Source organism: Argiope bruennichi, chromosome X1 (assembly GCF_947563725.1).
Source record: "Argiope bruennichi chromosome X1, qqArgBrue1.1, whole genome shotgun sequence".
Taxonomy (NCBI): domain Eukaryota; kingdom Metazoa; phylum Arthropoda; class Arachnida; order Araneae; family Araneidae; genus Argiope; species Argiope bruennichi.
In genome coordinates, this window is record NC_079162.1 from 79,810,507 (window position 1) to 79,825,206 (window position 14,700).

The window sequence follows — 14,700 nt, forward strand, 5'->3', positions numbered from 1 at the left end:
AATTTCTAGCTCACCCCGTCTAGGTTAACTTTCATTAACGAATTTTTCTACTTTCATATTCTTTTAACCTTATCTCCCTGTTTCGCTTTCATTTCAAATATAATATTTAAATTTTCCCCTCTTTCATTCGTTTCATCTGTTTACTGACGGCTTGTCCAAAATGCAAGATTTGGTTTCTCGCCAACATTTACTTGCTTTTACTCTTGTTTTGGCAGTTAGTTAAAAATAATTTAAAAACAGAATCCAAAATACTCAATATACATTATTGTTGTATACATTTTATTGTAAGTGGGGGGCGCGATGAAAATTGTGATTGAAAACTGGGCCGCAAATACTGAAAGGTTGAGAAACGCTGATTTAGAGCATTGATGTTTGCACAAATCACTGCAGGCTTAAATTTTTAAAAGCTAATTTTGTTTTGAATGCACATATTTTCAGCATAGTATGCTCGTTACATTTCTTTAAATAATAATTTAATATTTTTTTTAAAAAATGGGAATTGGATTATACTCCATTAATATTTTAAACTTTAAACTAATAAAATTCCCAGTGGTTGAGTTTAGGTGATTGTCTAGATATTTTCTGGATTTTGCTTAGGATTTTAGCTTTTAGAAAATTTATAATTTTGAAAAAAAAAAAAAAAAGCTGAAAATCAGAAATCCGCGGGATTATTAAGGACCCCAGCTTATTCCCAACGATTCGAAACTTTAGCAATCGACCTTTTCGGCCCTCTCGCAAAAACACCAGATGGGAAGAAGTGGATATTCATCATCGAAGACACGGTCAAAAAGAGCTCTTTGCCTTGAGGGATGCTACAGCTCAAGAGTGCGCAATAACATTGCTAGATGAGGTTATCTTGAGATACGGGCTACCAAGGCGTCTCATCTCTGATAATGGAACGCAGTTAGTTATGCTGTCATGCAGAAAATCTGTAATTTACTGGACATTTACTGTCTGACTCCAGTATACTATCCTCAAGCAAACCCGGTCGGGAGAAAGAACCGTGACTTAAAACCCAGAATTTCAAACCTAGTTGGGAACGGCCCTCATACTGCCTGGACAGAAAAACTACCAGTGATAAGATTTTCTATGAACTCTGCAAAATGTAGCTCAACAGGGTATTCTGCTGCGTTTCTTCAATTTGGAAGAAAGATGCGCACAGCAGATTACGTCAAGCATGATCTGCGCTCTGTTATACACAAAGATAACTTCGTTGCTGAAATAACGCCATACTTGCGAAAATTTGCCAATCTACACCAGGAGATAAAAGATCGTGTGTTGAAGAAGTAAGATCAACGCAAAGAATATGCGGACAAGAAGCACAGAAATGCTGTGTCTTATGCACCTGGAGACCAAATATGGGTAACTACTCATTAGAAGAGCAACAAAGCAAATAAGAAATCTGCAAAGTTTACACCACGACGTGATGGGTCTTACATCGTAACGACCCAACGCTCCTTGACTAGTTACGAAGTTACAGACCCCAACAACCCAAATGTCCCACTTGGAACATAACATTCTTCAGCTTTGCGCCCATGCCTTGAGTCTCACGCCAACAGTCAACCTATACATCCTCTGCGTAGAAGAGGTCGCCCCAAAAAGAACTGAACTTTAAAACTTCTCTTGCTGGCTCCTTGTCGGGATGACAGCGACGCCACAGGGGGAGTCTGCAGCACCAGAACAGTAATACATCACCGGATGGGATGACAGATCTCTGCATTAAGCGAACATTCTGGCAGCCCTTGACACCGTAAACAGAATATTTCCGGAGTTTTTCTTCAGTCTGTGTGCGGTTCCTTTGCTTGCATGTGAGGAACCTATGTTTACTTAAAGAATGTAATTTTTATAGAATTGGTTAATTAAAATTTCTTTTAAATTATTACTTGACTAATTCCTATAAGTACTTTATTCTGTAATCTTAATATTAGAAAATATTCATGATTTTTTGGTTTTGTTTTATACTTATAGATAAGATTAAATTCTTTTTTAACATTAATTTTCTTTCCAAATTAGTCAAATATTCATATTATTATTTCTTTACATTTACAGATACTATAAGCAAAAACTGTATCGATACTTTAAATAATCAGTCAATAAGACACATAACTGAAATCTAAATGATAGTACACCCCTTTGAAGGATAGCAAGCTTAAGCTGCAGGAGAGAATTTGCTTAAAAACTAGAAAATATAATCACTTTTTAATTGTTAGATTTAAGAATATGCAGAGTAGGGCAGTCGCTACCTCTCAGACTCAGTTTTAAGAAATAATGGCTGGGGAAATTGCACTCCAATAGATTTTGCAGTATTGTTTGTGTTTTATTTACAATTCTCACTTTAAATTAATTTTTTTCAAACATAAATATTATGTTCATAAACCATGTTATGTAATTCATAAACTAAATTTTCAAAATAAGGGAAAATTAAGTAAAAAATAAACACTGAAGAAATAAAACATCAAATGCAGAATCCCTTCTCTACCACTTGAAAAAGTAATTTCGAAAGACTAAAGGCATCTGTTGTCATGTCTGTGCATTATCAGAACTTCATGCCATACATACAGGATGCATTCGCACTACTTCATGAGATACTTTATACCATGCAGAATAAACATATGTAAAAAAGAATACCTAATTGATTTAAGTATTTAAATTTTTATTATGTTGTTCTATTATTTTAAGGAGAGTGCAATAAGCAAAATATAATGCAAAATTCATGCTCTTCCATTATGAAATTATCTAAATGAGCTTTTTAAACATTATTTGCCCAATTTTAATTTTGTATTTCAATAAATTATAACAATTGTTAAAAAATGTACAAGTATTTCATTGTTTTATAAATAACTACTATTGCAATTATTTTACTATATGTAGTAAAATCATAGATGTGAAATGTTTTGGTATTAAAAAATTTAATGTTTAGTTGTTGTAGATGTATATTAATAGTGATATTAGAAGATGTACATGTATAACCAGGCCATTATCCTGTTTACAATATCTCAAATCTGGGCACAAAGCTAGTAAGGAATTTAGAGCATTGCGTTTCTTATTTCCATTAATGATAAAGTAAAATCATATATTTCACAATATTTATTACGTATTCATAATCGGAAAGGTAATATTTAATCAAGCTGAAACCAAAATTGTTATTATTAGATTTCTTGTTCAAAAATTTCTGTATCATCCACGGTTACTTGATTGTGTCGAGATCTATTTTAAGTAGGTCCGTGCAATGTACATCAGAAATGTATCAAACATTTATATAAACATTAAAAAATGTTTAGATTTATTATTATTAAAACAGCTTAAATGTATATTTTTTGTAGTTCATTGACAGACATTTTTCATTTTTGAGTATGTTTCTCATTTTAAACCAATGATTTTGTTTAATATTTATGGACATCTTCCAAGTAAAATTCATAGCTTACCACACTAGTTCATTTTATTGCAATGTAAATAATGAAAACAATTGATGATTGCCTATTTTCTATTAGCAGTTCCTTGTTAACTCTTTAAATATTGTTTGACATGTTACTCGCTAGTGGAAACTTGAAAGAAAATTTTTTATTAAAAAAAAAGCACGATGCTTTTAACATGCAATAAAGCAAATGATATATACACTTGATATTCAAAAAATTCATTTTATTTGTTATTAAACCGATTATAAATTTATTGATGAAAAAATAGTAGCATCATTTGAATAATCAAGAATTACTTAATTAATTTAAATTAACAAAAGTATCTATTCTCTTTTTAGCCATATTAGCTAAACAAAATTTAATAGCATTTAAAACACAACATTAAAGTTTTGATACAATCGAACAAATATACCAGTTTCCAGATTATTAATATAACTTTTTCATGTCAAATAATGTTTGAATGCATATCATATGTTTTTTAAGTGTTAAAATTTCAAACAATAAAAAACTATTAAAAATTCATTTGAAGATTAATGTCTTTAAATTCTGAATAAATAAAATGTGCTTGTAAAATTTCTCTCATAGGTGCTCAGTATTGCTATTTCTGTACGAACGTATTTCAGACAGTTATTTCCCCATCCAATTCATTGCTTTTGTAACTGAGAATTGAAGGTCGAGTTAATTTTTCAATTTCCTCTTTCGTTGCATTTTTTAAACTGGCCATGGAAATTTTTTACTGTAAATTTTCTTTGTGGCCCAATATTTTTATTGGATAGAAAATTAGTGCATGATGTTGCCGGAAATGAGATCGATTTATTTATTTAAATAAGAGCATCTACCGTAGGTAGTAGTGACCTATAAGTTTTTCCTAGCTGTTCAAATTGTTCAGTTGTCTATAGGTTTCCAGTAGTTATTCTTCAATTTATTTTTTTATTTTGTTCACATCATAAATTTCGACTAGGACGTGAAATCTTCATCATAGATCTAACTTCTTTAATCAGAGTATCTTGTTCTGGATCATTGTCGATAACCAAATTCTGACCTAAGACAACACCTAATTTATCAAAGACATCGCTATTTTTCTCCATGCTAGCATTAAGTTCATTTTTGTTTGCACAAATATAATGAATGTGTTTGCACATATTCCACCTTATTGCTGAATCCATGTCTGAACATACATATGCGTGAATGCATTTCTCACATTCATTATGTTTAAGTAGACATTCACAGCTTTCTTCATTTTCTTATATAACGTACAGTTCTCTCTCATCAGAGGACGTAACTATATACTTCCCATCATTGCTCGGGGATATTGTGAAATTTCAGGCCAGGCTCTTTTTGTGTCTGTTTCTCAGGTCAACAAGTTTACGAGTGACTTTGCCTTTATTTAGAATTATAAGTCTATCGTAAACTCTATCCCTGAGGAAATGCATTAGGCCATATATAGCCTTATCTAATCGCTTGACATTTTTACCATGCAAGTAAGTACATTTTATGGTCCTATGAAACCTTACTAAATGCATATTAGTCTTAAGACCACAATGTAATCTTTTGCAGTAGGCCCAATTTATTATCTGAATAGCTTTTTTTTTTGAATAAATGCCAAGCTCTTCGGTGTCCGGATCAATAATTAATTTTTCCACAGCTGCATTCAACAAAACATTGAAAGTTAAAACGTCTCGTTCATACAATAAACATTTCAAACGCATACATAACATTCATATGTAACATTATCATATGAATTTATCACGTCGTTTGTGTATTTTCGCAAAAATGATTTTGTACTTCTTTCCATAACTAATTTCCATGTTTCAAAATTTGAAAAAGAATCAAAATTATGTTTTGAAATACTTAAAGTGATGCCGTGAATATCAACAAGGTGCTGCGTTATATTTACTTGTGTTTCCTTGCACAGCGGGCATTTCTTTTCGTATTTATAATTTAGCATATTATATTTTTCTCGCTCATGGTTTCGTAGAGTTCTTTCATTAAGAAATTTAGATAAACATCCAGAATAAGTACATACAAAACGCTTTTCAATATCTGAAACATATGGCTCTTCAATTTCTGCTACATCATGTACATTCTTTTCATGCCTTTTCAAATTGTATCTAGAGGTAAAAGTTTTTTCACAAATCCTACAAAAATATTTATTTTTATATGGCTCCGAAGCTTCTGGTGCAGGTGGCTCTTCGATTTCTTTTGATTCCGTCTCTAGTATAGAATGTAAATTTTTCGCATGCCTTTTCAAACTGAATATTGAGAAAACATTTTTTCGCATATTTCGCAGAAATTATTATTTTTTCATTAACTAAAGTCATATTACTAACGGTGAAATCGCACTATTTCAAAAAGAGCGATAAAGGTTCAGAACTTGAAAGAAAGAAATAAGAAGTAGGGATTTATAGCAACAAAGGCTGCTATATCCAATGTAGAAAGCAAGAAATTTCATCCACAATTACAAGAGCGCGCACACAAACAAATTGAAGCTGTTGTTACTTATGGCACTTTACAAGCCCGCTGACAGTTATCTGTGAGCTATTTAAGCCGAGTGAGCTTCTCTTGCTTTTCAGTAGCGCCAACTAGGGCCAAGAGTAGGATTTAGGTACTTCATAAGTTAAATTCGCTTGCACAACCCCTTTGTACAGGAGGGCACATTCCCACATCTCACAGATAGAACACAGAAGAAGAAGAACCATGCCTAAACCGGGATTCGAACCCAGGATGCCCAGATTACGGGGAAGATGCGCTACCCCTATGGCAGGACGCCGGTACAAATTGAAGTTTCGGTCAGTTAACAATACAGAGAAGTTTCGCTGATGCGATTCAATCCATGTTCAGGCTTCTAAAGTTCAATTTAAGAAGTGCAACAAAGAGAAGAGTTCACGCAACACAGAGTGATGTAAAAGACCCATAGAGGCCACAACAGAATATGATCAATGAAGTTAATGAATATTGAAGTGTTTCATTGCTTGAAGAGAAACTTGAAAATTGATTTTGTTTGCATTTATTTTTCCCACAACATTTTTGAAGGAGATAGCTTGTTTATTTAATTGTAGAAAAGTCCACAGCTTGTCTCTATAATAAGTATATTTTTTGCCAGAAAGAATTATGTGTTCAATATCATTAATGCTATTACACTCATGACAACGAGGATCATTTTGGAGGTTGAAAGGATTAAAAAGCTCTAGTGTTATAATTGTTTTGCTGATTAGTCTGGCCAAAACAACATCTTCCCTCCAATTTTTGGAAAGGAAGAGAGTGCTTGAATGCTAGGAATGTCCCCTAAGGAGATAAAATATTTGCTGTTTCGATAATTATTGATTGTGATCTGATGCGTCGCTTTTTTGAGGTTTGAAATAATATCTTCAGGAGAGATCCAAGGTGTATTTTCTGTAACTTCTTTGGATACACGATATGCAAGTTCAGTCCAGATTATGCTCGAGTGACCAGGTACCCACAGGAAGGATATTTTTTGGTTTCGTTTGGTTAAAATTTCAACTTTTGAGTCTATGCGTTGAATAACTTGTCGACTGGATGGATATATTTTTCAATAATGAAAGAACAGAGTAGCCATCTGTAAGAATCAGGCATTCTTTATCAGGAACGACGAGGACCTCTAGTGCTTCAGCAATGGCTAAACTTTTTGCAGTAAAAATGGAATTGACAGGAGGGATTCGAAACATGAATTTTTGAATACACGAAAAACCAGCAATTGAGGTGTGTTCGAGTGTTTTGGATGCATCAGTAGCAATAATAAAATGATCAAGAAAGAAGTTCCGAATGCATTCATTAAAATATCTATTAATTTCAATCAAAGGTAGAGTTTTATTTTGAAATTTAAAATCCGTAAGGAAAAATTTGAAGTGATTAGAGTTAGTCGATGGGATTTCAGGCTAGGTGATAATTTGACTGGAAGATACGTTTAAATTCTTGAAAATAAATGAAATAGAATTTTTTTATCTTGTACTTAATTGAATTTCCCGATGATTATGGAGGTGCTCACTTAGAAGTGGGGAATGTAAACCATTTGCTATTTGCTTAAGGAAAAAGTGGGATGCCAGTCGCTTGGTTTTTTTCAGAAAGAATTTCCTAAGAAACAATTTTCAAGAAGACAAATATTCGGGATCCATTTTGGGAAACATAGAGCAGTTCTCTGAGCTATTGTGCGAATACTGTTGTGTGCTTTGAAGTGAATCTCAGAAAACTTTTGATTGCGTTGCAACCATAGTAAAATATACTGAAATTGCTGTTATTTGTGATATAATATCTTTAGTTCTGGGGATATGGTTTTTTGATACAACTATTTTGAGACCATTTATCTTTTTGAGTGCATGATTTCTGAAGTTTTTGAGGATTATCAAGTTTTGATTCTTTTTAGAAAAGTGTATATGAAGAAATTTAATCCTTTCGTTCCATTTTAAAAGGTATAGTAAAGTTTCCTTACACATCCAACGTGTATTTCTTGTGGATATTCCAACAACGGCAGGTGCCTATTCTACGTCTAGGCCTGAGTGGTCGTTTTATATCCAGTTCAATCTTAATAATCGCCCGGTTCAATAGTGTTCATTTTGTAGAAATAAATACAGGAAACATTCCTAGTCTAGATTATTATATTATTTACATATTTACAGTAACGGATTAAAATATAAAACATAAAAGTGAATCAAGTATCTTTTTCATGGCGAACCACACCACCTTCGCTCGTCGTCCCTCGTCCTTATCTCTGTCTCGTCCACTTCCTGTTCCGTCTCTCCTGGTTTTCAACCCCTCGGGTACCACGTGACCTTTCCCCTCCTGACTGGTTTTGCAACCTTCGTCGGGAGCGGAGGAGCGGGTCTTGCACGCCCCCCCCCCTTGGAGAAGCACATTGTCACCTTGTCACCTTAGAGACAATGTTGCGTCTTGAGAACTGGACGGGTTGCTTATCACTGATCATCTCTCACGGTAAAAGGTTGATCCTGAAATGAAACATAGTTCCAAGCAGTATTTGGTCGCTACAACTAGGGAAGGAGCAGGAAAGAGGTGGGAGAGCAACTGATATGCAATTCCCAAAGAAAAGAAATAACACATACACAAATTCAAAATATAAAGACAAACAAATATGTATAAAAAATATCAAATATGCACAAAATTGGGGATAAAAGTAACAGAACAGATGCGCAAATGCTTTCGTACATTTCTTGAAAGCCTTTCTTACTGCTGCACTGGCAATCTAGATAGAGAGTCTGCATTGCAATGTTTACTCCCCTTTGGATATGATATTGTCACATCGTATCTCTGTAAGGCTAACGACCATCGTGTAAGTTTTGCGCTGTGAGGTGTTTGTTGAGTGAGATACGACAAAGGGTTGTAGTCGGAGATCACTTGAACACGAACACCAAATATCCATGTGTCGTATTTCTTCAAGGCCTCCAGTACGGCGTAGGCTTCTCTCTCGATAGTAGCCCACCGTGTTTGAGTTGCAGTCAATTTCTTGCTGAAAAATGCAATGGGTTTTTCCTTCCCATCATCACCTATCTGAGTTAAGCAGGCTCCAACGGCTGTTGCTGAGGCATCCGCGTATAACTGGAATGGTTTATCCAATTGTGGGGTGTATAATGAAGGCATCTTGACTAATTCTTCTTTTAAGATTTGGAATGCTTGCTCTTGTTCTTTGGCCCATGGAATTTTGTTGAGTACGTTTTTCTTGGTGAGATTTGTTAGTGGTAATACTAATGAAGAAAAGTTTGGGATATAGTCCCTATAATAATTTGCAAGTCCTAGCAAACTACGTATTTCTTTCTTATTTGTAGGTCTCAATAGTTTTTTTTTATGGCTTCAATTTTCTCAGGATCTGGGGAATGCCTTCCTGATCCGACGATGTGGCCAAGAAACTTCACTTAATTTTTGCCAAACTCACACTTTTCTAGATTTATGGTACGGTCGGACTCTTGAAGCGTACGAAATACTTCCATAATGTGCTTTTTATGTTCTTCCCAGCTTTTGGAGAAAATGGCGACATCATCAATATATGCACGACAATACTCTCGATGCTTTGAGAGGATCTTGTCCATGCTTCTTTGGAATGTGCTTCCTGCATTTTTCATACCAAAGGGCATCACATTCCATTGGTACAACCCAGAATGAGTGATAAAAGCGGTATAATGCTTCGCTTCAGGCTTCATAGGAATTTGCCAATATCCTTTGGTGAGATCTAATATGGATATAAAATTAGCTTTTCCGATTTCATACAATAGTTCAGTAACCAGTTTCATTGGATAGGTGTCTGCAATCGTATATTTATTCAGCTGACAGTAGTTTACGCACAGTCTGATACTACCGTTTTTCTTAGCAACGCACACTACGGGATGTGCCCAGTCGCTCTCGCTATGTTCAATGAGTCCTGCCTCTAAAAGTTCTTGAACTTGGCGTTCGACTTCTCCTTGCAAGACAATTGGGACACGATATGGAGCTAATCGCTTAGGGACACAGTCGTCAGTTACCTTAATATTATGTCCTGGCACCTCAGCTTTCCCTGGAAACTTACTGAAAGTGCCTGTGTACTTAGATAAGATATCAATCAGCTCAGCTTTTTGTTGCAACGATAACTCCTCTCCTTGATTATAAATTTTCGTTCTTATATCACGACTGATTTTGCTTTTCTGATTGCAATTGGTTGGGGCAGGAAATATTTCTCCAAATTCATTGTCTTGGTCATATATCACTCCGACTTGCTCAAGTCGTGCTATGTATGGTGGAATCTTATTGACATGAATTTCTTTATTCGTACCATCTTCCATCTTGACGAGTACTGAATGGGGTCTTGTAAAAGCAATGATACTCACTGACCCGATCCATTTCTTTAACAGCTTATGAGAAGAAGCTGAAACCAAAATCAGAACCTTTTTTCCTACTTGAAAGGTCTTCTCACGAGCTCGCAAGTTATATCTTCTTGCATATTCTGCCTGGTTCTTTTCGGCATTCTCCATGGCAATGCCATGAGCCTTTCCTAAATTTTCCTGCAAATTTTCTAAATAACTCTTAATGGATCTGGAAACACCTACGGGGATTCTTCTTTTTCCTGTCCAGAAGTCTTTCATCAGAGACAAGGGCCCTCTGGGTAACCTTCCATGGACAATTTGAAATGGTGACAGTCCTGTTCTACTGTGTGGTACTTCCCTATACGCGAATAACAGATATGGCAGATGCATGTCCCAATCTTTTCCATTTTCCTGGATATTCTTGCTGAGTATTTCCTTTAAGGTTTTATTCCATCGCTCAACTGCACCCATGCTTTCCGGATGCCCGGGAGAAGCCAACCTCGGCGCGGTGTCAATCACTTTCAGGAATTATTTAGTTAACGTCGATGTAAAGTTAGTACCTTGGTCAGTGCAAACGACTTCAGGGAATCCTGTATCTGTATAAATTTTCATGAGCACGTCACACGTAGTCTTCGTAGTAATATTTCTTACTGGGATAGCTTCTGCCCAACGTGTACACATGTCAATAGCGCAAATGATGAACTTGCGTCCTCTCCTGGATGGCGGCTCCAGTGGTCCTATGCAATCAATGCTCCAAACTTCAAACGGATTCTCTGGTCTGACGATAGGTTGTATCGGGATCCTATCTCTATATGTAATTGCTCTCCTAACTTGGCACTGTGTGCAAGACTGGCAAAATTCTTTGACATCTTTCTTTATTCCTGGCCAGTAGAATGAGTACTTTATTCTTTCCTTTGTTTTTCTCTCCCCCAGATGGCCTGCCAATGGTAATTTGTGCGCTGCCTTAAGCACACACTTCCGTTTACATTCTGGCAACACCACCTGTTGCACCTTTTCTCCACATACCAATTCAGAGTGCAATAAGATGCCATCTTCAACTGAATAACCAATCTGTTGGGAATTGCCAAATGTCCATACCGTCTTCAGAGAGTCATCTTCTTTTTGTAACTTCGAGAAACAATTTTTCTCCTCCAATGGACTTACTTCATTATCTTCTTGATTTGGTTCTTCATGGACAGGTTGCTCCGATTGCTCTACATTTATCACGGGTAATAAGGTATGTGCCTCGATTTTCTTACATAATGCTTCGTATGTAGTCGAGGAGATCAGCATGTCGCTTACTAGTTTCTTCGATGCTGCACAAGTAACAGGGACATTGCCATGCTTCCCATCATTAATTTTTACATTGATAGTAACTAATGGGGTAATTTCTTCTTCCCCAGAGGCTGATATAATTTTTATGCTGCCCTCTCCTTGTTTAGAGCAAGAATCAATTATATCCTGTCTGATGACGGTGATTTCAGCACCTGTATCCACGATACCTTCAAATGTATTGTCTTCAATTTTCACTGGTATTTTCTGTAGAGGGCTGATTCGTGTTATTTCTTTTTCTGGTGTCTTTAACTGTGTTGTGAGAATCGTACCTTCATCTGTCCAATTTTCAGTAACATTCTCTGGAAATTTCTGTGATCCACTTTTCTCGCTTGTCGTTTCTACCGAACGTCTTGTCACGCGGTTAATCCTTGAGAAATTCTTTTTCTCAGCTAGCTTTGGGCATTGGGCTCTTAAATGCTGCGATGATCCGCACTCAAAACATTGACGCCGATCGGAACGTTCTTGCTTCCAATTCCGAGGACTACTCGGTCTCTTATAATCGATGTTCACTGCATTTTTGTCATGGGCAATAGGACTTTTCTTTTCAAAATTCCCATTTGTTCGTCTCCTGTCATTACTAGGGATATGTCCAGTTTTTGAGCTTCTCCTTACACCATCGTAATCATCAAGGAGATCGGCTAGCTTAGATGAAGACGAGATTTTTGTCCATGTGTTAACAAAATGTTCCCGAACTTCATTTCCAACTCTTCTTTTCATTTGATCTACAGCCATAAGATCCTTCAATGATTCGCAATCCTTTACGTTAACACCATCCAACCACTCCTCCAAGAAGCTTCTCAACTCAAAGACCAGATCCCTCCATGAACTTTCCATTCTCTTTTGATGTTGTAAAAACCGCAATCGAAAGGTTTTTGCACTGAACTTAAATCGTCGTAAGAGTAATTCCTTAACATACTCATAAACGTTTGATTTCTCTTCAGGTTCCCTTGCTATTATCTGAACAACATCTGACTGAAGAAGTGGCATTGATTGGGTGACCCAATATGTTTTATCAATCTTTAGTCGCTTAGCTTGGCGCTCAAATATGACTAAGTAAAGACTTATATCATCATTTTTTGAATTAAACTTTTGAAGTATCTTTTGTAACTCTAAGGAATCATGTTTATTTCTCATTTCATTATTTTCTGATATTATGGATTGAGTTTCGATCGAGGTTTGTAATTTAATTTTTTCTAACTCAAATTGCCGCTCTTTTTCCTGTCTTTCCAAGTTTTCTTTTTCTTGTCTCCTCTACACAATGCCTTCTAAAACACCCTTTACAAACTCTTCCTCGTATTCGTTGGAATTTAATATCAATTTTCTAAGAGCAATCGTGAGATTCCCATTAATCTCTTCACCTAACTCACTAGCTAGTTCCTGAAGATCACACTTCCTAGCTTTAGCTATGAATGCCATTATTCTTATTCAACAAAATAAAGAATTCTGCACAAAAATGAATAGTATACAAATAAAATAACAAAAATCAAAATACTGGCTTACATTAAGTTAAAAGGTAAATGATTTCGTCTATCTGTTAAAGCAGAAAACCAAACAGCAATTCTAGATTCATTAAGGGAATTCTCCTTTTCGTTTCCTTAGAAGTATAGCTTAAATACATATATGGCTACTATCAGACTCAAATTAAAATACTAGGTTACAACAAAGAGTGGTTAAATAAGGAAATTTAACTAATAATGAAATTAATAATATTTAACAAAACATTCAGTTAACTTTAGCACTTAATGAAAATATTAATGCATACGAGTATTTCTTCAGATTAATTATGTACCAAAATCACAGCATAATTCATCAATCAAACAGACAGAAATAATTAACATTCGTTTACCTTATTAAATAAACACAATAACATAAAAATGAATTAAAAAATAATCCAGATTTAATATTCAACATTCAAAACAATATTTGATTCCACAGAATTTCCTGCTGTACTTTTTAAGCTTGTTGCTTAAATATAATAATAATCCAATAATGATTATAATATCAAATATAATACTAGGTATATCAGAAATACACGTGGTATAAGAATAGGTTTACAAATACACTTTATGTGCTATCTTTTAACTAACTTCAATTTATTCAAAAAGTAATGGTTTTTTTTTACAAGGTCTTTCCAATTATAAAACACAATTCTATAATATTATATTATCGTTGTCTCGAAACGCACTGCCACAAAAGCTCCTTAACCAATATTTGAAGCTGTTGCGATAAATATTGGAACAAATGTAACACTGACGTGTTTTAAAAATTAACGCTGAAGCGTTCACAAACTTAACGTTGATGTGTTCAAAAATTTAACTCTGATGAGTTCACAAAATTAACACTGATATGTTCACGAATTTAACACTGATATGTTCACGAATTTAACACTGATGTGTTCTGAAAATTAACACTGATGTGCTCTGAAAACCAACACTGATGTGCTCTGAAAACCAACACTGATGTGTTCACAACAAAAAAAAAATGGCGCTGATGTGCACGTTTCTGAGACAAACGATAAATATTTTCAATTCAATGGGAAAAGCATTTACAATAATAAAAATAAGCTCTCACCTCTAACCTTTTGTAGGCAACACTCCAGTAGATATTCCAACATTTCTTCGGTAGGATCCTACCGACTAAGCCAGTAAAGTTTCCTTACACATCCAACGTGTATTTCTTGTGGATATTCCAACAACGGCAGGTGCCTATTCTACGTCTAGGCCTGAGTGGTCGTTTTATATCCAGTTCAATCTTAATAATCGCCCGGTTCAATAGTGTTCATTTTGTAGAAATAAATACAGGAAACATTCCTAGTCTAGATTATTATATTATTTACATATTTACAGTAACGGATTAAAATATAAAACATAAAAGTGAATCAAGTATCTTTTTCATGGCGAACCACACCACCTTCGCTCGTCGTCCCTCGTCCTTATCTCTGTCTCGTCCACTTCCTATTCCGTCTCTCCTGGTTTTCAACCCCTCGGGTACCACGTGACCTTTCCCCTCCTGTCTGGTTTTGCAACCTTCGTCCTTGGGAGCGGAGGAGCGGGTCTTACAGGTACCCCGCGTAAGAAACACGAGGATACGTTGCAATTTTTTTCTTGGACAATTCAGCTATTGCACTTTTCTCTGGAGTTATTTCT

General features: G+C 35.2%; 1 protein-coding gene across 1 annotated transcript; it reads right to left on the reverse strand.

Annotated features, from left to right (window-relative positions):
- Positions 1–10,747: 10,747 nt before the first annotated feature.
- On the reverse strand, positions 10,748–12,541 carry LOC129959296 (uncharacterized). The gene has a single exon (XM_056072115.1). It carries the CDS (start codon positions 12,539–12,541, stop codon positions 10,748–10,750), a length of 1,794 nt encoding a protein of 597 aa, XP_055928090.1.
- Positions 12,542–14,700: the final 2,159 nt, after the last annotated feature.

What these genes read in the sequence shown, in the direction of transcription:
- LOC129959296 (XM_056072115.1), bottom strand. Translation starts at nt 12,541, where the DNA reads ATGCCACTTCTTCAGTCAGATGTTGTTCAGATAATAGCAAGGGAACCT.